This window comes from Pituophis catenifer, unplaced genomic scaffold (assembly GCF_029215685.1).
Source record: "Pituophis catenifer annectens isolate HBS135680 unplaced genomic scaffold, rPitCat1.0.hap2 SCAF_9, whole genome shotgun sequence".
Lineage (NCBI taxonomy): Eukaryota > Metazoa > Chordata > Lepidosauria > Squamata > Colubridae > Pituophis > Pituophis catenifer.
Genome location: NW_027256889.1, coordinates 19748411 through 19773504, shown reverse-complemented (window position 1 = coordinate 19773504; position 25094 = coordinate 19748411). Strand labels below are relative to the sequence as shown.

General features: G+C 41.5%; 1 protein-coding gene across 3 annotated transcripts; it reads right to left on the bottom strand.

The window, feature by feature from the left end:
• Positions 1–1175: 1175 nt before the first annotated feature.
• HMGCL (3-hydroxy-3-methylglutaryl-CoA lyase) lies at positions 1176–23458 on the bottom strand. 3 transcript variants are annotated; one of them, XM_070949529.1, is made up of 9 exons: positions 23273–23458; positions 14406–14489; positions 13181–13288; positions 12640–12735; positions 10613–10761; positions 9639–9702; positions 8367–8555; positions 6932–7057; positions 1176–2404 (listed from the first exon to the last, which is right to left on the bottom strand). In XM_070949529.1, the coding sequence occupies exons 1-9, from the start codon at positions 23381–23383 to the stop codon at positions 2303–2305; spliced, it is 1029 nt and encodes a 342-aa protein (XP_070805630.1). In that variant the 5' UTR covers positions 23384–23458; the 3' UTR covers positions 1176–2302. The 3 variants fall into 3 exon arrangements, with proteins under 3 accessions (XP_070805630.1, XP_070805632.1, XP_070805631.1); XM_070949531.1 differs by lacking the exon at positions 23273–23458 and adding an exon at positions 19342–19412 and having other exon boundaries at positions 1177–2404; XM_070949530.1 differs by lacking the exon at positions 23273–23458 and adding an exon at positions 18397–18450 and having other exon boundaries at positions 1177–2404.
• Positions 23459–25094: the final 1636 nt, after the last annotated feature.

Below are 25094 nucleotides of genomic sequence, written 5' to 3'. Positions count from 1 at the left end.
TGCATTTATGACAGTTGCAGCGGTGGTGAAATCCAAATTTTTTTACTACTGGTTCTGTGGGCGTGGCTTGGTGGGCGTGGCAGGGGAAGGATACTGCAAAATCTCCATTCCCACCCACTCCAGGGGAAGGATACTGCAAAATCCCCATTCCCTCCCCACTCCTGGGGGAAGGATATTGCAAAATCTCCATTTCCACCCCACTCTCGGGCCAGCCAGAGGTGGTATTTGCCTGTTCTCCGAACTACTCAAAATTTCTGCTACTGGTTCTCCAGAACCTGCTGGATTTCACCCAAGTTGCAGTGATCCAATAATATATGAGCACCATTTGTAACTTTCCCAGTTGGCTACCGACAAGTAAAGTCAAAAGGGAAGCCAGCTGGAATTTAGAATGGTTGGGGCAGAAAAATGTTGGAGAAGAGAGGAAAACACTTTATTCTTGCTTAGGGTGTGGGCAAAGGTGATATCACCAGTGGCTAAGTCAGGGGTATCCAACCTTGACCACTTTTAAGACCTGTGGACTTCAATTCCCAGAATTCCCCAGCCAGCATGGCCAAAGTTGGACACCATTGGGGTAAGTGTAACATCCAGCTCAGACAAGGAAATAGGGGTCAGACATTCAGAAGCACCCCAGACACCCACACATAGAGCTTCACTCTGGGACCTTATTTATCTTCATGTGCGGGACCTGGGCTGGGCGTCAAGATCGATCCCCAAAAAAGTAGTGCTAAAGTGCAAAGCTCAGCGAGAGGAGCAGCCCCAAACTGCAAGGCTCAAAGTCCAGCAACAAGTTAATCAGTGCCAAGCAAATCCAGGTCAGTCGGTCATAAGTGGACAGGCCACTTGCAAGATAGCTAGAAACATTTGCAAACATTGGTCCTGTCACTCAGAAACTCTGAACCACAGTTGTTAAGTGAATCACTGCAGTTGTTAATTTAGTAACCTAGTTGTAAAGTGAATCTGGCTTCCCCATTGACTTTGTCAGGATGCAAAAGAATCATTAAAACTGTCCGGAATATCATCAGGCTCCAGCTACCAGCGCTGGACGACATCTTCGAATCTCACTCCTTGAAGAAGTTGCACAACATTCTCAGAGACTCTTCCCATCCTGCTTACAATCTTTTTGGACTGTTGCCTTCTGGCAGAAGATACAGAACAATTAAAACTCAGACCACACGTCTTCTGAATAGTTTTTATCCCAGAGCTATAATTGCACTCAACAATGAATTAAAGGGCCACCATCAGTGAGCTGTTGGACAGCATTACTTGGTCTGCTGTGTGGATGTTTGGGTGGTTTAGGGGTGGCAAATTGTGGTGGGTGGGGGGGTGTTTGGGGATTGTTATGCGTGTTGGACCTGGTCTTTGGGTGTTAAATGAATTTCGTTGTATGGGTATACTGTGTATACACGTACAATGACAATAAAGTTATTATTAAAAAGTGGTCACATGACATTGGAACCGTCATAAATTCATGCCAGTTGCCAAGCGTCTGAATTTTGATCACATGACTGTGGGGATGAAGCAATGGCCATAAATGTGAAAAACGGTCGTAAGTCACTTTTTTCAATGCCGTTCTAACTGTGGTCATTAAGTGAATGGTTCTAAGTTGAGAACTACCTATATGACTGCCTCTGACTACTCCTTGATTCCCTTGGGCAGAACATTGGCACAAATCAAATGGCTCAAATATTCAAATCCAGAGTAAAAATGTATTTTTTTTTTATTTGGAGAGAAATCCCAGTGTATGTTTTCTTGCTTCAACGTTTGACAAGGACCACTAAACCAGTGTTTCTCAACTTTGGCCACTTTTAAGATGGGTGGACTTCAACTCCCAGAATTCCCCAGGACCACTGCACCTAAAAAGGATCATAAGGATCCAAGAGCTTATGAAAAAGGAAGCTTGTCCTGACAATTAAAACCTTTAGAAAGCCCAGGACTAGAGAAACATTGGAGGGAGGGATGCTGGGCAGTGTGATGGCCCTAAGTACAAAACAGATTTCAGGCACAAGAGGCCTAGGTTAAAAATAAGGGCAAGAACAATACATTTGATCCTTAAAACAATTGCAACATCAATCTTCAAATACATCCAACATGTTTGATAGGGAGAGATGGTGTTCTACATTCTTTTAATGTCTTCTTCCTCTTAGTGTAAAATCCAACAGTTTCCTCTTCTTCTTGTCTTTTAATTCTGAGTCATTGGATAGTGCTTAAATAAAGTTAGGGGAACAAATAACTAACATGGTTAGTTTCCAGACTACCATGCAGTTTTGATCCCAGCAAGTCCAGGAAAGGCACTGGTCTAACTTCACAGTTTGCAGGTGGCCTGGGCGACTTTTGAACTAGTCTTCCGGTTCAGCATCTTGCAGATGAAAGTGCCTGCTTCAAGGACCTTTGATAGATCCACTCCCTTTATAGGTAAAAAGAGAAAAAAAAGGGGGGGGGCCAGCTGTTTATTTTGTATCCACAAAGCTATACAGGTAGTCCTCATTTTCTAACCACAGTTGAACCCACATTTCTGTTGCTAAGCAAGACTGTTAAGTGAAAAGATGTGGTGACTCTAGAAAGAGTGCAGAGAAGAGCAACAAAGAGGATCAGGGGATTGGAGTCTAAAACAAATGAAGAACGGTTGCAGGAACTGGGTATGTCTAGTTTAATGAAGAGAAGGACTAGGGGAGACATGATAGCAGTGTTTCAATATCTCAGGGGCTGCCACAAAGAAGAGGGAGTCAAGCTATTCTCCAAGGCACCTGAGGGCAGGACAAGAAGCAATGGGTGGAAACTAACCAAGGAGAGAAGCAACTCAGAACTAAGGAGAAATATTCCTGACAGTTAGAACAATTAATCAGTGGAACAACTTGCCTCCAGAAGTTGTGAATGCTCCAACACTGAAAGTTTTTAAGAAGAGATTGGATAACCATTTGTCTGAAGTGGTGTAGGGTTTCCTGCCTAATCGGGGTTGGACTAGATGACTTCCAAGGTTCCTTCCAACTCTGTTCTATTCTATTCTATTCTATTCTATTCTATTCTATTCTATTCTATTCTATTCTATTCTATTCTATTCTATTCTATTCTACTCTACTCTACTCTACTCTACTCTACTCTACTCTACTCTACTCTACTCTACTCTACTCTACTCTACTCTACTCTACTCTGTTCTGTTCTGTTCTGTTCTCTATTCTATTTCTATTCTATTTTAATTTTGCCCCTTTTATGACCTTTCTTGCCACAATTGTTAAGTGAATCGCTGCGGCCGTTAAGTGAATCCCATTGGCTGCCCCATTCACTTTGTCAGAATGTCACAAAAGCTGATCACATGACAGGGTGGATAAAAATCAATGATTTTTTTAAAAAAATCAAAAAAATTGGATTTTTTTAAAATTTAAATCGGGTTTTTTTTATTTAAATCAGATTTTTTTGATTTTTATCGAATTTATTTTAATAAAAAACTTTTGGGGTAAAAATCTATCGTAAGATAGTTTTCTATTTAAGATACATAAATAATTTAGTTTATTCAGCATGAAATGGAGCTTAGTTATGTAGCATGAGGCTGTATATTCTGCAACACTGGGACTATCGGTGAGTCAACAGTGGTCAAAGGAGTAGCAGAGATGACAGTTGCTCTTTAAAAATTATGATTTAAATCGAGTTGATTTAAATCAAGCCTTTTTACTAGTGATTTAAATCATGATTTAAATTGTGATTTAAATCAACTCGATTTAAATCAAATCCACCCTGTCACGTGACCCTGGGACACTGCAACCATCCTACATATGAACCACTCGCCAAGTCTCCGAATTTTGATCATCTGACCACAGGGAGGCTGCAACAGTTGTAAGTGTGAAAAACAGTCATAAGTCACTTTTCCAGTGCCACTGTAACTTTGAATGGTCAATAAATGAACTGTTGTAAGTCAAGGACTATCCGTATAATATTCTGCCAGGCTTCTGTTTCACGTGGCTTAGAACAATTTACAGAAGCAGCCAAAAGACTCAAATGCGAAATCTTTTGAAGACAGCATTCTAAATTTTCTTTTCATCCTCTTTAAAGAGTAGATGTGGAATAGAAGCCTTCCACGAGTGAAACGACGACTCTGGAGAACACAAGAGCTGCAAGCGTCAATCGGGAGATTCATTTACTGACTTTTTTTAAGCGTAGCTGTAATTGATTAACTAATATATAGCATTTAAAACAAACATTAAATTTCTAAACTCTAGGGCCATGATGGAGTGCTGTGGCCCATCAGCAGCCTGTGCAACTAGTAGCTGATTCAGACAGCAAGGAGGCTGGTGTGGTGATTTGCCAACAGCCTGTGCAGCTGGCACTCAAGTCAGACAATGAGGAGGCTGGAGAAGATGTGGTGCCAGAGGCGGGGATTCAGCCAGGGCCTTCAGAACCTCCAGAAGCTCCTTTAAGTGAAAAGGACGAAGAGGAGGAGCCTCTTCTCGATGCACAGGCGCACAGAGCTGCCCAAAGGCAGGAGTGGCTCCTCAGGAGGAAGTCTCCTCGAGAGTAAGGTTTGGGGCTAATTGGCCACTCCCTTAGCCTATTTAAGGAAGGACGATGACAGATGCAATTTGCAGGAAACAACTTTGTTCATATTCCTTGGCGTCTTGATTCCAGAAAACGTTTGATTTGGCTCTTGTTTCTCTTGTCAGTTTTCTTGAAAATTGCTTCTGGGCATTTTGCCAACCACAGTAAGATTACGGTTATCTGAAATACTGTGCCGCAGAATTGAGTTATTATTCTTTGGATTCTTGTCGGCTGTTAATGAAGTTAAATTAACAGCCCTTGTTCAGAAAAGACTGATTTAAACTGTACTTGTGTTCGAACAGCTACTAAGACAAACTCATTAGTAGTCCTTAATTAGAAAAACTAAGGTTTGTACGGACTTTGTGTGTGCTGCATTCTTTGGGGTCCGTAGCTGGGGCAGAACATGGAGAACCTATGACACGCGTGCCAGAGGTAACATGCAGAGCCCTCTCTGTGGGTACGTGCGCCATTGCCAGCTGCTCTTATGGTTTCTGGTGCGCAGACCAGCTGGCCAGTGCGCATGCATTCTCTTCGAGCTTCCGGGGCTCCGGTGTGCGCATACATTCACGCGCGCACATGCGTTCCGGTTTCGCCATCACTGCTCTAGTGATTATTCTAGTTCTGATCTTATCTTACAGAATTAAAAATAATAAAGACAAACAAGGGGAATAGTAAATTATGGTTTTACTTTACAAAGGAGCAGCAACTTTATTAAATGCAGGAGCAGACAGATACTTTTCTCTTATGGACCGTCTTCTTGCAGAAGTGATTTATGCTTGTCTCATGCAATGGATGTGACCAGAACAAAAGTGAACAGGAGTAGCCACTGGCTAGATCGGATGTCAGCAACTCATGGCTCTTTCATCCCCCTTCTGTGGCTCCCTATCGGCTGGCCCCACCCCTCACCCTCCCCTTCCAGTCACTCCTTGCCTGGCCTGAGAGAGAGGAGAGAGAGAAAAAGAGAAAGAGAGAGAGAGAGAGAGAGAGAGACAGAGAGACAGAGAAAGAGACATACAGAGAGAGATACCTGTTTCCCACAGAAAACTGGGAGCCACAAAACCTGGGTAGGCGTGGCTGGGGGGTGTCCTGTGACTGGGTGGGAGTGAGTGACGTCGAGTTGACCACACCCGCCCAGGTTTTGTGGTTCCCGGTGTTTTCTTTTCTGTGGGAAATGGGTTCAAATGGCTCTTTGAGTGTTTAAGGTTGCAGATCCCTGGGCTAGATTAATACAATACACTTCCTAAATTTAACTATAAACCTACAGCTACATTCACACCTCTTAAGCGTGCTCAGTATTAATTTTGGGTAGCATTTTTTGTTCTGTGTCTTGTACGAATTAAGAGCAATTGACCTTTTGCACAATAGTGGAGAACGTAGGCTAAAGCCAGTTTGATGTAGTAGTTTAAAGGCACCAGGCTTGAAAGTAAGAGGCTGTGAGTTCTAGTCCTACCTTAGCCATCAAAGCCAGGTGGACAATCTTGGGCCAGTCACTTTCTCTCTGTCCAGACCACCTCATCGGGTGGTTGTTGCAGGGAAAACAGGAGGAGGAAGAAGTATTGGCTACGCTCACCATCGTGTGTTGCTTATAAAAAAATTATAAAGGTATTTTTAAAGAAAAAAATTCAATTTTCTCCTCATTTGTTTTTACTGGGTATAGTTAAGGGTTTTTCAGTGGGTGAAACAAAATTGATATTGTATATGGTGACAGCAGCCAGGTTACTGATTGGTCAATATTGGAAAAGGGTTGATGTGCCTACAATTCAAGAATGGACTTTGAAGATGGCCAGTTTTGCAGAAATGGCGAAGATATCAGCATACTTAAAAGACCGGACTCAAGAGACTTATGCATGGGAGTGGAAGAATTGGATAGACTATGTGCAGAATAAATACCAAACCAGGAAGTACCAGATAGCTTTTAGCTAAATGTTGTGTAGAAATGTATAGTATATGGGGGCAAAATAGTTTATTGTTATGTAGAAATTTATAGTGCACAGGGAGGAGAATAGAGAGGTGGTAAAGTATGATATAATACAATGTGGATGGATTTCACCTTGGGGAAGTCATGGGGAGGGAGGGTTTGGGGGGGGGTTAGGGAGGGATGGGGGGGAAATGGGGGAAAAATTGATGTTTGTAAAACTTTTTCAATAAATATATATATATATAATAAATAATATATATATTATATTATTATATTATTATATTATATATATTATATATATATATATATAAAGGTGGGATATAAATAAAAAGGCCGCTAAGCTATCCTGCTAACTATTTTTTCACATTTTTAGCATTTCAAGAAGATCAAATGAAAGCTTGGTAACGTATAGATTTAGTTTATCTGCTGACGCCTACCTCTGAGGGCCCAGTTAAGGAGAGGGAACTAAAGCAGCTTCTCACTTACTGTGTGAATCCCCAGGCCGTGCAGCATGTACACCATGTCTTCTGTTGCCACATTTCCTGATGCTCCCTGAGCATAAGGACAGCCTCCAAGGCCAGCAACCGAGGAATCGACTACATTCACACCCATCTGCAAACAGAAATTTAAGATCGGTTTGCAGTTGTTGTAATCCAATCGTGAGAAATTACAGCCAGCCTTTTGAAGATCCAAATAAAGTTTCTCTTCTCTTTTTTTCTTGAAAACTGTATATTATTTAATATTATTTTATTAAAATATAATAACATATATTATTATTTAGTATATAGACTTATATACCACTCTAAAGTGCTTTACAGCACTCTCTGGGTGGTTTACAATGTCAGCACATTGCCCCCACAATCTGGGTCCTCATTTTACTGTCCTCAGAAGGATGGAAAGCTGAGTCAACCTTGAGCCGGTCAGGATCGAACTCAAGGCTGTGGGCAGAGTTTGCCTGCAATGCTGCATTCTCTTTTGTATATATGCCTCCTTTACCAATATTCTCATTCACAGGACCTGCCTAATGCTCGGATTTGATTTAGAGAAGGTAGGTGGTGAGCAAACTGGTTTCATTTTAGGCGGTCCTTGACATATGACTGTAATGCCTTGGTAGTACAGTGGTCTAAAGCACCCTGTTATTAACACAGCTGCCTGCAATTATTGCAGGTTCGAATCTTACCAGGCTCAAGGTTGACTCAGCCTTCCATCCTTTCTAAGGTAGGTTAAATGAGGACCCAGTTTGTGGGGGCAATAAGCTGACTTTGTATAAATATACTAAAGTATGAAGGCTATTGCTTAACACATTGTAAGCCGCCCTGAGTCTTCGGAGAAGGGCGGCATATAAATCAAATAAAAAAAAAAATGCTCAGATATTAACAGTCATAAAATGCAGTCTCATGGCTATGGTATGCTGCAAATGGAGCTTTGCTGCTGAGCATCTGAAGTTCGGTCACAGGATTGCAGAGAAGGCCTGACTGCTGGAACGTTGAATCCACGTTTGTGGGAGATGACCTGACTGAGCCCAAGGGAGGGGTCAAATGCGTCATCAGTCTCGAGTCCCTTCATGCCCACAAGAGATCTAAGTCCAGCCCTCCTTGAATTCCTTTCTATTATCTCCCGCTAATTTCCCTTGACAGTTAGTAGTTCAGATTCTTGTAGAGAGCATAAGCTTCAATAAATCTTCAACTGCCTGGACTTCTGATTTTCTACCCCTGACGACATTTTTTGTGTCAGTCATAAGTCAAGGACTACATCTAAAGCAGGGGTGTTAAACTAACGGCCCATGGGCTGCATGCGTCATGCCCTGGACACGCCAACCCTGGCTCCGCAAAGGCAAGAAACGTTGTGATACGTCACGTGACGTAATCGAGTTTGACAGCTGTGGTCTAAAGGTTGCTTCGAAGACTGAGGGAAAACTCACCTGTAGTGCTACTAGTGTATTGGCAAGAGCTTGTCCGTAAGTGTCGTGGCAGTGAACAGCAAGAGCTTCAACGGGCACCTCTTTCATGACTGCAGACAGCATCTCCTTCATGTTGCCTGGGGTCCCCACACCAATGGTGTCTCCGAGGGAAATCTCATAGCACCCCATCGCATACATTTTCTTTGACACCTGTCACAGAGAACAGATTTTTTGTTTTTTTAAAAAATGGTAGCTTCTTATTGGTTTTCTTCTGTTGCAAATTCAACACACCATTATAGTAATTCGTCAGGATGGATTCACCTTCAGGATTTTCTTTCCCTGGAAAAGGTGAAGGAATCTGTTGCATCCCCTCCTCTGTTAGTTTTTCCCTGCTGCTAAGAAATGCTCTGCTTTGGAGGCTCAATCCAGTTTGCCCCAGGGGTGAAATCCTACCTCTCCTTGCAAGACTTATCTGTTTTTTTCTGGGTTGATGGGATTTCAATTTGCATCATTCAAGCTAAATAACTTCCAACCTATCTGAAAAGCAACAAGGTGTGGAAGGGGGAATGAGCTCAATTTATCCCATGCAAAGGTGTGCAATGCGTGTTTTTCCTCGTTCACTGACAGCTGCTGCTCAGAGGGTTGGATATTTATGCGCCTCACTCCAAGTCAGAAGGTTTATTCACATCTAATTCAGTGTTGTTTAGATCAGGGGTCTCCAACCTTGGCAACTTTAAGCCTGGCGGACTTCAACTCTGGGAGTTGAAGTCCGGCAGGCTTAAAGTTGCCAAGGTTGGAGACCCCTGGTTTAGATCACCAAGGCCTGGCTAGATATCCACGAACAAACAGCCTTTTCAGAGAAAGGATGATGGAATAGAACGTGGAACTTTCTCCATACAGATCCTCTAATCTATGGTCTCTCCTGTCCTTGCAATGAAATCAGAACAGAAGGCAAATCCTACTCAGTCAGTAGGACAATACATGTATGGTGAGATTTAACTCTCTTCTTCAAAGGTTCGTCTTTGTTTTTCGTAAAAGGTAGGGTTTCATTTACAAAAAAAGAACACCTCTTCTGAACAGGCCTAGAATAGAATAGAATAGAATAGAATAGAATAGAATAGAATAGAATAGAATAGAATAGAATAGAATAGAATAGAATAGAATAGAATAGAATAGAATAGAATAGAATTTTTATTGGCCAAGTGTGATTGGACACACAAGGAATTTCTCTTGGTGCATATGCTCTCAGTGTACATAAAAGAAAAGATATATTCCCCTATAACACGAACTCACCTCTGCCACTTTAGCAGGAGAAATCTTTCCTTCATAAGGGCAGCCAAGAACACAGGAGACGTAGCTGCATGGAGAAGGGAAGGAAATGCAACATTGTCACGTAAAATCATGGAGATTGGTCAATGAAAATTAGCAGCCCCTGCCTCCCTTTGCTTCATTCACGAGAGATCTATCCATAACCTAATTATCTTTTGATCGGGGGGGGGGACAATAGATGCAATGCAACCTCTTCCCACAATGAGTATTATGAAGGGAAGTTACCAGGTTGTGTAGGGTTTTTTTAAAAAAGATCTACAGAGGAGGAGAAGTCTTTTTATTATCATGAGCAAAATTTATAACCAATTTATAAAGATGAGGAGGGAAGGATACTGATTGTGGAAATAATCTTAAATCGAAAACAGGTTTTAGTAGTAGAATGCTCCAAATGGAGGACAAGAACAATTTTACGAAAAATTACATAATGTTATCCGTGGTATAGAGTGTGATAATCTCTGCATTTTAGGAGACTTCAACACAATAATAGATTAAAAAAATTAGATTACAAAAGCAACAAAGTAAAAAAGGAAACTAAAAGAATTCTACCTAGAAGCTTTTTTTAAAACGGTAGAAGAGCTAAATGTAAAGGACATTTGGAGAGAGAGAAAAATCAGGGAAGGAATCAATAAACATACTATTCTAATAGACATCAATCCTGGTCCAGAATTGACATGAGGAGGAGATGACTTTTTATTATCATGAGGACTAGCTGCTAAACAGAACTTTCAATTTGGGAGTTGCAGGCTGAACACATTTGAAGAGTGCCAGATTGGGGAAGACTGAGCTAAAACTGACTGTGTTTTTTGGAAAGGATGCTGGATAGTCTCCTGCTTAGATCCCTCTTTCTTCCATGACTCAGCCTTCCTTCCTCCTTCTCACGGGCTACACATAAGGATGCTTGTTCATTACCCATATCAGCATGCGGTGCTAATATTTACCCTCGGACTGGAATACTGGCTTCTTTTGATGCCCGCAGAACATCGCTAAATCTTTGCAGACTCTCTTCTATGGAACAGTTGATGTTCTTTTTTGTGAAGAGCTCGGAGGCTGCTCCGAAGATTGACACCTCCTTGGCTCCAGCTGCCACCTGCCAACAAAATAAAAAAAGAGCTTAGATATTATACATTTCTCTGTTCAGAAAAGCCTAGCATTTGTTCCTTCCCTCATGACGAGTTTATCTATTATTTACTGATTAAGATTTTTTTAATCCCACCTTTATTGCTTTTATAAGTATGAGGCACAAGGAATCAGAATGACTCTGTGAGCTGATCAAAGTTAATTCTTTATTGTTGCAATGCTTATTTACAAGAATCTTGCCAGATTCTCTTGGGATTGGTCAGATAAGGCTTCAGAGATTCTGGAGATGTAGCAATAGCACTTAAGACTTATATACCGCTTCATACTTCTTTTACAGCCCTCTCTAAGCAGTTTACAGAGTCAGCATATTGCCCTCAACAGTCTGGGTCCTCAGTAAGGCCTGCACTGCTTCCTGCTGTGCAAGGATTCTAAGCTCAGCCCTCTTTTCACTCCTACCCACATGCCAGCTGGAAATTGCACAAGATATGGCAAACGTACCTAATACTCCCTCCTCCTGTTTTTCCCACAGCAACAACCCTGTGAGTGAGTTAGGCTGGGAGTGTAACTGGCCAAGGTCACCAAGCCAATTTGCTGGGACACAAGCTCTTCCAGACAACCACTTCCTCAAGACACAAGGAAGCAAATATTCTGGATGAGAAACCAGAAAGGCAGTGCCAAAGCAATGAATGGGAGAGCCAACTGTAGCTCTTCAGTTCGGCCTAGGCTAGCGATCTGCCTGACTTAAGATATGGATCTGCTTGTTCAATTCAGGCAGAGAAGATAGATAGATATTCCTCGACTTACGACTGGTTGTGTTGTGACCCAGGCCCACGTAGTTGATATTAAATGCAAAACAGTTCCAAAAAACAAACAGATTTTATTAAGACAGCTGAGAATTAACTCATTCTCAACGTATTCTAAATGAAATGAAAGCAAAGTCCCTAAAACACCAGTCTTTAGTTTATCTCTGACCTTGGGATAATTAGGCAAACTGCCAAAGGCTTTTCTTGGCAACAGTTCAGGAACAGAAGAAATAACTACAGCCAAACAAGAAGCAAATCTCTCAACGGTTGTTTTCCGGCAAAGAAGCCAAGAGCCGTTGCTGCTCTTTTAAGCCTTATGGGAGGGGCCAATCATCTCTTGGCCCTACTCCTGAGTCGTCCTCTCTGCTTCAGCTGCTCCTGCCTTCTGGCAGCTCTTCTCATACGTGCACTAGGAACAGGCTCCTCCTGTTCCTCTGCCTCTACTATCAGCCTCTGGAGGCTCTGAAGTCGCACATCACTCCCCGATGGCCCTGGCCCCATCTCTGCCTCCGACGCAGAGCCCTCATCCGGGCCTTCCCCAGCTTCCAGGACTGGCCCATGTTCTTCCTCAGCCTCATCGCTGTCTGACTCCGCTGCCAGCTCTGCAGACTGCTGGCGGACCACAACAGGTTGCTTGGTGACCGTTTGAACTTCTGATGGACCTAACTGGGAGGTACTTGTGACCTGTATTCAAAGTTCTGACAGTCAGGGGGAGGGGAGGTCCCCCATGGTCACATAATTCCACTTTGGGTGCTTGGCATATTTACAGCTATTTGCAAGGCCCGGTGGTCATGTGACTTCAATTTAAGACAGTTTTGTTGAAAACCGGCACTTTGACTTCTGTTTTTCAGTAAATCTGGCCCATAGCAAACCATGGATTTGCTTAACAACCACCAGAAAAAAAAAATGGCAAGATTGTCACAACCTATGACCGTAATGGGCAGGCTCCATTATGGTCCTTACTTGAGGACTTCCTGTACCTATCGAAGAGCACTGTGAGAGAAGAATGCAACAGGTCTTATAGCTCCACTCATTAGTACCTAGGGCAAGGACCTAGGAGCTTTTGGACTGCAGATTTCTCTTACCGCTGCTTCAAATCCCTTGAGGTTGGGCGTCAAAACAGGATAGCTGACTCCAGAGACCTTCCTGATGCCTTGCATCACTTCTGTGTGGTCAGCCATCTAGGTACCAAAACGAAGGACAAACAGCAGGTTATAATTCCTTGGAGGTAATCCCGCCACATGCTGTACTGAATTGAGATGACTAGTCACCCTTTTTGTAAGTGTAGAACAGGAAAGTCCAACCTTGGCAACCTTTAAAACTTGTGGACTTCAATTCCCAGAATTCTGGGAGTTGAAGTCCACAAGTCTTAAAGTTGCTAAGGTTGGAGATCCTTGGTGTAGAACTCCTCCCAGCCCTTCGATTCAGCATTTACTAGATTATCTGGAAAAACATAAAATTATGCCTCTCATTATGAAAGAAACCAAGCTGAGACATTCATTTATACCAAAGACTAAGCCAAAATTTGCTTTAATTAAGGTATGTTCAATAAGCCGAACTAGATCTTGCAAAGGAGCAAACTGTAGTTTGCGTAGCCAACCCCTTTACGTCCTTTTCCATACTGACCTGTGGCACCCATTTTGGAGAGACAAAACTGGTGGCTTCTATAACAGAGAGACCCGTCTCTGACAGCATGTTGATTAAGTCAATTTTCACTTGGGTGGGAACAATATTCTGGAGAGAGAAAGAGAGAGAGAGAGAGAGAGAGAGAGAGAGAGAGAGAGAGAGAGAGAGAGAGAGAGAGAGAGAGAGAGAGAGAGAGAGAGAGAGAGAGAGAGAGAATTCCCCTTTAACAGCAATTCCATAATTTTATTTCCTTCTCGACATTCCGTTGTGGCGGAATCACTGCACTCTATAACCCTTTCCGGTTTTTACTCCTGTGTAACTTCCCTAACTGTGGATTATTAAAATGGAGCCCACAAACGAAGAGGCCCACAGAAACAACATACCTATTATAATGAACAGAAACACATTTGCCGGATTTAATTTTGTTGACTTTGTGACATCAATCAGATTTGTAAACACTTCCCTTTTCTCAGGTTTGCCAATGCCAGCCAGACTTTGAGACTGACTCAAATGTTTACCCATTGCAAACAAACTCCCTACTTGAGGTTCTGCATACAGGTAAGTCCTCGACATACGACCACTCATTTAGCAACTGTGCAAAGTTAGAACAGTGCTGAAATTAGGGATTTCTGACTGGCCTTTGTATTTATAACCATAGCAGCATCCCCGTGATTGCAATTTGGGTGCTTGGCATGTATTTACAAAGGCTGCAGTGTCCCAGGTCATGTGACCACATTTACTTCCCAGTTGGCTTCCAAAAACAAAGTCAACAGGCGAAGCCAGATTTGATTAACAAACACAACAAAAGCAATTGTAAAATCAGGCATAGTCATGTGTAAACTCACTTAACAACTTAACAACTAGTGTTCAACTGACAACCACAATTGGAGCTGGAATTTCAGTCATAAATCATTGCAGTCGTAAGTCAGGACCTGATTTTTGACCATTTTTAGGGTGGTCATTAAGCAAATCACATGGTCATAAGTCCAAATCCACTCTCCCAAATGGGCATCCACTCATCTACTGGCACATTCAGCATATTTTAAGTAATTAAACTGACAGGAATTCTAGGAACACAGATTGAGGGTTGAATTTTTAAGCTATGCCAACATTTTACCTAGGAGAAAAATCAAAACAGCGCTGATGTCAAAACATTCATTTCACAAGCATAAAACCACCAAAGCCACTTATTTCAGATTTCAGCCAAAAGGCAGCAGTCACTTGCCTTTTCATTCTGCAAGCCATCTCGTGGACCGACCTCAACAATTTTCACATGCTTGGGAAATGTTCCAACGGCTGATAAACTGATCTGTAGAACAAGGGAAAGAAAAGAAAGAATGTGAATTCAGTAGACCATCTCGCATCCTGAGTGTATCAAATGTAAGAAGAAAAATTATTTTTGGTTCTACAAGAGATGTAATTTTGCTAGCGATAGATACATTTAATATTCTTTAACCTTTCAGTCTCCAGATATGTCTGGTTATAACTCCTTGAGAATCATAGGATTGCTGAACACGTTTAAATATATTAAAGATTGAATTAATAAAAAATAAAATTAAGGAGAATGTAGATGATTAAGAATAGAAAAAATAGAATTTGAGGGTGAAAGAAGATACTGTTTAGAAAAATAAGAATAGAAAAATTAAGATTTGATTAACAAATATGGAAAAAGGACACTTTGGCAGAAACTGTAACTAAGTAAAATATATTTGGATATGATGAATTATATATGATATGATATGATATGATATGATATGATATGATATGGTCAATACTCTATTTCAAAAAATATGTGGGTGTGTATGGGGGGGGGGAAACCAATAAAACTTGTCAAAAAAAAAAAAGACAGAATTATAGGATTGCAGTTTGTCTTTAGAAGAAATCATATCCAGGAAGATCTGATTAGCACAAGGCTGGCAACTGATAATTTCAAACATTTTTTTCCCCAATTTACTTTTTCCTGAAGTAGTATATTTTAAAAAATTACCCTGCCCTCCCCAATGAAGTCCAAAGCAGCTAAGGCTATTTCATGACTAACCTTTTGGAATACTGCACAAGGTTCCCTGAGACAGTCTTGGCACATCCAGACGGGGCCGGGAAAGACCTTTTAGAAATCATGGACCATCACTGCCCCAGATTTCAGGCAATGCTAAACTAGAGGATCCCAAATCAGGTAGATTTCTATCTCCCTTGGCTCAGCAGCAAACGCCTGCCTTGCTTGAGTTAATATTAGTACTGTGATTTGAACTTGGGTTTCTCCTTTTATATTGCTTCATTTGGGGTGTAATTCACCACTGTCGTAAGACATTCCTGCGTGCAGATATTATATACACTTCACCAATGCATAATATGACTGCTGTTTTCTGTTTTTTGAAAACCACTGTGTTCCAGGGAACTCTATGATGCAGGAAACCTCAAAGTTAAAAGTTCATTGTAAAATTGGTGGTAGTTAACCAATCTGCCCACATGTCAACTTCTATCAGCTGTCCTTTCTGGCTACCTCACATCTTCTGATGTGCAGTTTTAGATAGATCACAAATATATTCTAGGATGCTTTCTTCATTTAAGACAGGAGTGGGTAATCTGAGGCTCTGTAGCTATCTTTGGCTCCCAAGCCTCGATTTAGTGGCTGAACCTTTCCCCAACGACTTAAGGTTAGTAACAAAATTGGAAGGAACCTTGGAGGTCATCAAGTCCAACCCCCTGCTCATGCAGGAGATCTGTACTAGAGATTTGAACCACTGAACTGCCGACCTTTCTGATCGACAAGCTCAGTGACTTAGCCACTTCAGCCACCTAGTCAGGCTTAAAAAGTAGCTATGTTTCTGCACATTTTCAGGTGTGAAAGACATGAGATAATAGAATAGAATAGAATAGAATAGAATAGAATAGAATAGAATAGAATAGAATAGAATAGAATAGAATAGAATAGAATAGAATAGAATAGAATAGAATAGAATTTTTTATTGGCCAAGTGTGATTGAACACACAAGGAATTTGTCTTTGGTGCATATGCACCAACAATGAAAAACACAGGAATGTTTTTAATTGTGGGCCAAATTAATTTAATTGGATTTTAATACTGTTTTTAAATTTTATATTTCTTGTGTTTTATCTGTTGGCTGTTCACCGCCCCCAGTCCTTCAGGAGAAGGGCGGTATATAAATATAAACAATAAAATAAATATGTTCTCAGTGTACATAAAAGAAAAGATATGTTCATCAAGTCATAAGGTACAATACTTAATGATAGTCATAAGGTACAAATAAACAATCAAATCATACTAGGAAACAGTCAATATAAATTTTAAGGATGCCAGCAACAAAGTTACAGTCATACAGTCATAAGTGGGAGGAGATGGGTGATAGGAACGATGAGAAGATTAATAGTAATGCAGACTTAGTAACTAGTTTGACAGCGTTGTGGGAATTATTTGTTGAGCAGAGTGATGGCGTTCAGGAAAAAACTGTCCTTGTTGTTCTGGTGTGCAGCGCTCTATAGCGTCGTTTTGAGGGTAGGAGTTGAAATTTAGGGCTGTACGAAGCATGCAAAAAACTTCATGAAGCATATGGGCACAATCAGTGCACACCTCCACAAAGCACGGAGGCAGCCATGTCTGCCAGAAAGCTCAATACGGCTGTTCCAAGGCATTTCCCAGGTTGTTTGCTCATGAATGTAAATAGGCATTGGAGAGGCAACCTGGGAATGCCCTTGAAGCAGCATTAGCAAATGATTCAGAGAATGAAGCTCAAAGGTTTGAGTCCTACTAAAGCATGAATATTTAAATCATCTCCACCTACATAAAAGTCCTAGCAGAAAGTCCTAACCCTGCATATACAGGTAGTTCTTGACTTACAATTCATTTAGTGACTGCTGAAAGTTAAAACAGCACTGAAAAAAGTGACTTTACAACCATTTTTCACACCTATGACTGTTGCAGCATCCCGATGGTCACGGGATGAAAATCTAGACACCTGGCAACTCACTCAAATTTATGATGGTTGCAATATCCCAGGGTCATATATGGTCACCTTTTGCAACCTTCTGACAAGCCGAGTCAATGGGGAAGCCAGATTCACTTAACAAACATGTTATTAACAACTGCAATGATTCACTCAACATCTGTGGCAAAGGTCATGAAACTCAGCTGTCTTGCTTAGCAACAGAAATTTTGGGCTCAATTGTGGTCATGTCGAGGAGGCATATGCTACATTGACTGGTCTATTTCTTTCTTCTATAACTGTCTGGTTTGGCTCTGCAACCCAACAAGACAGACACAGACTTCAGAGGATCACTAGAGCTGCAGAAAAAACAATGGCTACCAAACTGCCTTCCACTGAGGACCTGTATACTGCACGAAGTCAAAAGGAGGGCTGTGAAAATATTTACAGACCCCTCGCATCCTGGACATAAACTGTTTCAACTCCTACCCTCAAAACGACGCTATAGAGCACTGCAAACCAGAACTAGACACAAGGACAGTTATTTCCCGAACGCCATCACTCTGCTAAACAAATAATTCCCTCAACGCTGTCAGACTAGTTACTAAGTCTGCATTACTATTAATCTTCTCATCGTTCCTATCACCCATCTCCTCCCACTTATGACTGTATGACTGTAATTTGGTTGCGTATATCCTTACAATTTATATTGACTGTTTCCTAATATGATTTGATTGCTTATTTGTACCCTATGACTATCATTAAGTGTTGTACCTTATGATTCTTGATGAACGTATCTTTTATTTTATGTACACTGGGAGCATATGCACCAAGACAAATTCCTTGTATGTCCAATCACACATGGCCAATACTCCCTTCCCTTCCCTTCCCTTCCCTTCCCTTCCCTTCCCTTCCCTTCCCTTCCCTTCCCTTCCCTTCCTCTCTCCCCTCCCCTCTCCCCTCCCCTCCCCTCCTCTTCTCTCTTCCTCTTCCTATTCTATTTACTTGCCCTTAAAAAAAAAAAAGGCACAGCTCCATATAGTAAAAAGTGGGCCATGCTTAGCTTAGGATAAGAATGCCTCCCCAAAAGACCAGCCACCAAACAAATTGGAGTGCATTATAAATCCTTGGAAAAGTTAAAGATACTATTCTTATCCTGCCCGTGTTGCAGCCACATATCCCAGTTGTGCATGTGGAATTCACCTCTCCCCAGTACTCCCAGCCAGAGTCGAAGGCTCAAAGACACACAATCATAGGTTTGTGCTCCGGACATACCTTGCGCCCGCCTGCCCGTGTACTAAGGAGAGGTTGCATACGTTCTACCCATGTTGTTATTGAGCAGACTGACTTTATCACAAACATCTCGGAACACTTCAGGGCTCGTGGAACCCACGTCACGGCCCGCTTGTTCTGACCCCCGAGGGCAAATAACACACACACACACACACACACACACACACACACACACACACACACACTTGCTCTCTAGCTCAGATGCTTGGGAGTTTTTCAAATATTTTGCACTGGCAAAGGAATCAAGCAGATGGGAGTTCTCCCAACACAAATAAGTGGCAGCAAACAACAAACCAACAGCCAACCTTACCTTAACCTTAGTCCAAGTCACTATCTAAAGCAGGGGTCTCCAACCTTGGCCACTTTAATTTAATGTCATTAATGTCATTAATTCAATTTATATGCCGCCCCTCTCCGAAGACTCAGGGCGGCTCACAATACATTCAACTTCAACTCCCAGAGTTCCTCAGCCAGCAATTCCTTGGCCATTTATGTCTTTTAGAGCAGGGGTCTCCAACCTTGGCCACTTTAAGACTCGTGGACTTCAACTCCCAGAATTCCTTAGCCAGTAAAACAAAGCAAAGCTGGCTGAGGAATTCTGGGAGTTGAAGTCCACGAGTCTTAAAGTGGCTAAGGTTGGAGACCCCTGATCTAAAGCGAATGCAGCCACAGGTTTGTAAGCTAGGAAACCCAGGCAAGGTGAGTGCCCTCCAGATTTTATTACTATTTTATTTTGGACTGCAACTCCCAGAATCCTCTGCCATCCAACCTCTACGCCAGGGTTGCTGGGAGCTGTAGTCCCAAGCGCGCGCGGAAAGGCGCCCGAAGGTCCAGCAGCCCCACAGGGAACTCCCTCTCCCTCTTTCTCAGCCACAGCAGCGCCCGAGGCCACCCTTGCAGAAGGCCCCGCTGGCCTTGCTCGCTCACCGGCCGCAGCGAAGCCACTAGCCGCGGCAGCCCCCGCTTCAGCGCCACCATCTCGGAAGCGCGTCGTCTCACTCCGGAGGAGGAGGAGGAGGAGGAGGAGGCGGGTCACGTGATAGGCCATGGCCGCGTCACCGCCCCTGGACCACGTGACCGCGGATCAGTTCTGAGAGAACCTGGCTGATCTCTGCGCTCCTCCCCCCCCCTCCGCATCCTCTGAGCGTCGAGCTACAAGTCCCATCATCCCCGGCCAGCAAGATTTATGGGAGATGTCCGTGGAGATTCTGATCATCCACGGCCTGGTTGTCTCAAATTTCATTTGAAAAAAAAAAAACACTTCTTGAGACGGTTAGGGATATGTAATCCAAGCCTCTGGGGCAGGGGGGAGGTCTCCAACCTTGGCAACTTGTGGACTTCAACACCCAGAATTCCTCAGCCAGCAAAGCAAAGCTGGTTGAGGAATTGAATTCTGGGAGTTGAAGTCCATAAAGTCTTAAAGTGGCCAAGGTTGGAGACCCTTGCTTTTAGTCTGGTGGCATTCCAGACTTTGGAAAATATTGGGTACGCTGCCAGGAAAGCATCTGCATATCTCAGAACTAATGCCAAAATATTTAAATATCTATCTATCATTATCTTCTATCTATCAGTCTATCTATCTAACAATCTATCTTCTATCTATCAGTCTATCTAATCATCTATCAATCATTATCTATCTTCTATCTATCTTCTATCAGTCTATCTTCTATCTATCTTCTATCACTCTATCTATCTATCTGTATCTATCTTCTATCTATCAGTCTATCTATCTCTATCTTCTATCTATCAGTCTATCTATCTTCTATCAGTCTATCTATCTATCTATCTGTATCTATCTTCTATCTATCAGTCTGTCTATCTCTATCTTCTATCTATCAGTCTATCTATATCTATCTATCTTCTATTTTCTATCAGTCTATCTATCTATCTGTATCTATCTTCTATCTATCAGTCTGTCTATCTCTATCTTCTATCTATCAGTCTATCTATATCTATCTATCTTCTATTTTCTATCAGTCTATCTATCTTCTATCAGTCTATCTTCTATCAGTCTATCTTCTATCTATCAGTCTATTTATCTACTATCTATCTATCTTCTATCAGTCTGTCTATCTATCTATCTTCTATCTATTTTCTATCAGTATCTATCTTCTATCAGTCTATCTTCTATCAGTCTGTCTATCTTCTATCTATCAGTCTATCTATTATCTATCTTCTATCAGTCTGTCTATCTATCTGTCTATCTATCTATCTATCTATCTATCTATCTATCTATCTATCTTCTATCTATTTTCTATCAGTATCTATCTTCTATCTTCTATCAGTCTATCTTCTATCAGTCTGTCTATCTTCTATCAGTCTATCTATTATCTATCTTCTATCAGTCTGTCTGTCTGTCTGTCTGTCTGTCTATCTATCTATCTATCTATCTATCTATCTATCTATCTATCTATCTATCTTTGCTGGCTGAGGAATTCTGGGAGTTGAAGTCCACAAGTCTTTAAAGTTGCCAAGGTTGGAGACCCCTGCTCTGGGGAACCTGCTTCCCTCTGTGCAAAGGAGGCGGGCGAGCTTCACCTACCTAACATCTGCCTGTTATAAAGAGAAGGGGAAATGGCGAGCAGCGGACGCGCTGCTGGCAAGGTTGAACTGCAGCATGTGCAATAGGCGGTGTTCCTGTGAGAGTGGGAGAAGTGTACCTAAGGAGCCCCAGGGAGCCTGAGATGAGAAGGGGGAAGGTTTGCTTTTTAAGCATGGGGGGGGGAATTTATGGGATTTTTATTTTTATTTTTTTTGCGGGGGAGACAAGAGGGAGGAAGACAAACTCTCCTGGAGTTCTGGAAAGCAACTGGGAGTGCTCAAGGACTTGGCAAGAATAACAAGTGTTAATGGTATTGGCGAAGCATCCTTAATCAGGCAGTTGCAAATGTACCGGTGGCAATTCCGCGACCTGCTAAATTTAAGTTTTTGTGGCTTAATTTGTTGAGCCGACCCAGCTCCCTGCACTACTTTAAATAATCTTTATTAAATATTAAATAAATACTGTCAATTTGCTAAGACTGTATTACTATTATTCTTCTCTTCCTTACTAGTATCTCTCTCTTCCCACTTACTACTATAACCATGTTGCTTGTACCTTTCAATTATATTGTTTTTGTTTCCTAGTATGATTTTGATAGCTTATTAGTAACCTTGACTATCACTAAGTGTTGTATCTTTGTTTTTATTCTTGATGAATGTATTTTATTCTCCTTATGTACAGTGAGAGCATATACACCTAAGACAAATTCGTTGTGTGTCCAATCACACTTGGCCAATAAAGAATTCTATTCTATTCTATTCTATTCTATTCTATTCTATTCTATTCTATTCTATTCTATTCTATTCTATTCTATTCTATTCTATTCTATTCTATTCTATTTCTATTCCTATTCCTATTCCTATTCCTATTCCTATTCCTATAATGGATTAATTCAGGAACCAGGTTAAGCATTTAATAAACAACACTCATGAAGCTCTTCAAGTGCTTTTACTCTAGTCTAGACCTTCCTTAACCCAACCTTTCTACTTTTGAGGCTTTTGTGTGGTTTTCTCCTTTCTTACTCTCTGCTGAAAACCTTCTGTCCTCCAACCTGACAGCTCCTCTACTCTGGTTTCTGTTCGTTTACAACAGCACCATACTGGTGTGGATTTTTCTGCCACTATGAATTGAATTGCCTGTTTGTCTTCCAACAGAGGAAACTGCCAATTCCAGTATTTACATTGTCAATGGCTCTCCAGGATTTGGGGGAGGAGTTTCTTCAGCATCAAACCTGGGATTTCCTAGATGCAAAGCAGGTGTCCTCTATTACCTGTTCTTCCAGTCCACCCAGTATTCCTATAGGATGGTGATGATCCCTCTTAAATATATTATGCTACCTCTCTTGCCTCTTAAAATTAACCTTTGCCAGGAAAGCCCTTCTCAGCCTATCTATTTCCATTCCCGTTAAATGAAGTTTCAGTCATAAGCATATTGTAATTATTACCCTTGGGGACTAAGTTTTGAATAACTATATTTGAGGTTTAATCACATTCACCGTCCAGCCAAAGTTTGCTGATCCTTAAATAGCTGTGCTGGATTAAACCTGCCTGGTAAGGAACTCTAGGAATTGAAAGTTCACATATATGGAAAGTGCCTGAATTGGGAAATTTTTATAGAACTGTGGTTTGGTATTATGGTTAAATAAATGACAAAGAATTTTAGACTAAAATTTTAGACCAAAATTTTAGAATTTTAGGCACAAAAACAGTTGGGTGATTTGGGGGTCAGTCCATACACACTCAAATGAAAACTCCTGAAATGTTGCCAAGAAAACTACATGAAGTATCCATGTAATCATCAGGAGTCAAGATTGATATTGGATTAAAAGATTATATCATTCATTTAAAAGTCTTAACTTGGATCCAAGATGGACTTTCATTTTGTTATACCTTTTTATATAGTTGAATTTAAACACCACTATTCATAAACCTTTGCCACTGTAAATTCTCTGTTGCTTGGAACATTTCTGATTAAACCAAACCTCTTAGAACAGAGGTCTTCAAACTTGGCAGTTTTAAGACTTGTGGACATAGCTTTAAGCTATGCTGGCTGGAGAATTCTGGGAGTTGAAGTCCACAAGTCTTAAAGCTGCCAAGTTTGAAGACCTCTGCCTTAGAACCTGATTCTATGCACAGTTGTTAAAAATCTCCCACTGAATCCCATGGGGATTATCCTTAATGCTAGCATGGAGACGATCGTAACTGAAATCTAAGAATCATACCATCTTTCTTTGTTGCATCTTATACCTGTTGCAGCAATTTAGATAATTCTACTCGTTTTGGTCTTTGGGGCAAAATAAATAAATAAATCACATACCTGTCCTATCAAGCTTCCTCTTCGTAAAGGCCCCATTTGGCACTCTGGTGCTTCCTGCTCACACAGAGGTGTAGCTTGCGCTGTAGACCTGGAGAAGTCTTCTAAGCACATTTATACCATTAAATCAACAAGAGAAGATGGCTTGAAAACAGATGCAGTGTTTGTTTTGGCTCTCGCAAGCAATACTCCCTTCCATCTGGTAAAATGAAGAGAAGCGTAGCCTTAAGTCTCTCTCCCAGGGTTCAACAATAATTGTGCTTCGTTGCCAAGGCCACATCCTTCATTTGTACACAAAGCACGTGTCAACACCGTGGCTCTTCACTGTGATGCAAGGGGCATTCCGTGCCAAGTAAGCCCCATTTGCCAATGCTCTAGATTGCCTGAACTACGGTTGTATCAGGTTCCACAGATCCCATAAGGCCGGTTGGGAGCAGTGACATCAATTTTGTCTCTTGATCTTTCAGCTGGAATGGATTCCAACCTGACAAGTCTATTTTGCAGGCTGTTCTTGCCTAACCCGGCATTTAGTGACGTTCGTTGGCAGTCACCTTTATTTGGAGCAAGTGGACCTTGGCTCTTTTCCCCTGAAGGCATTAAGAAATCACTTCAAAACCGATCCAAAGTAATGAAAGGAACAGGGCAGGGATTGCTTTGGCTCAGGGGAAAGAGCGACAATGCCAACCGTCCGCTTGGTCTGCACAGCAAAAGGAAATTTTGGGAATTTTTTTTTTAATTACGAAGAGTAAAACTTTACTGAGAGATCCATTCTTCAAGAAGAAAAGCCAGTTCTGAGGTTTCCACATGAAGCACAACATAAATAGAATAGAATAGAATAGAATAGAATAGAACAGAACAGAACAGAACAGAACAGAACAGAATAGAATAGAATAGAATAGAATAGAAAAGAGTAGGGTAGGGTAGGGTAGGGTAGAGTAGAGTAGAGTAGAGTAGAATATTAAAACAGAATGGGATAAGAAAGGATAGAGTAGAGTAGAATAGAATACAATATTAGAACAGAATGGTATAGGAAAGGGTAGAATAGAATAGAATAGAATAGAATAGAATAGAATAGAATAGAATAGAATAGAATTTTTTAATGGCCAAGTGTGATTGGACACACAAGGAAATTGTCTTGGTGCATATGCTCTCAGTGTACATAAAAAGAAAAGATACATTCATCAAGAATCATAAGGTACAACACTTAATGATAGTCATAGGGTACAAATAAGCAATCAGGAAACAATATCAATATAAATCGTAAGGATACAAGTAACAAAGTTACAGTCATACAGTCATAAGTGGAAAGAGATGGGTGGTGGGAACAGTGAGAAGATTAATAGTAGTGCATAATGAAGTATAATGAAACTCCCTTCCCCCCCCCCCCCCACAAGCCGCCCAGTGTCCATTGTCCACCAATCCAGGTCAAGCATTTTATTTTGGGAAAACAGACTGTACCTTTCAAAAATCTTCTGCTCATGACCTTGGGGTTGTAACATTTTCTCAAGCTGCAAACTGCTCACTTGAATTCCTTCTCTCCCTCCCAGCTTCCCACACATTCCCATCATACCCTTCCTCCCTCCCGTGTTTCTTTGTCGAGCTGAGAGCTCAGAAAAGAGGTGTTTTGCGAGTCAATTTTGACATACTACATCCATTGTCTCTGTTAGTTGCAACAGTCCTCTCAAGAGATAAAATTTGGAGGGGGGGAAGTACAATATTTGGGGTGACACATACTTTGTCTTTCAACTTTTGTTGTTATTAGTTGCGAAGTTGTGTGTTACCCATCGCAACCCCATGGACAACGTTCCTCCAGGCCTTCCTGTGG

Bases quoted from the DNA above. Each gene is read 5' to 3' on its own strand.
- HMGCL (XM_070949529.1), bottom strand. From the start codon at position 23,383: ATGTGCTTAGAAGACTTCTCCAGGTCTACAGCGCAAGCTACACCTCTG. The intron at 13,289-14,405 runs GCAAGTGACTGC...TTCTCTCTCCAG, and splicing joins ATGGCTTGCAGAATGAAAAG to AATATTGTTCCCACCCAAGT. The intron at 2,405-6,931 runs GTAAGTGAGAAG...TTACCTATAAAG, and splicing joins ACGGCCTGGGGATTCACACA to GGAGTGGATCTATCAAAGGT.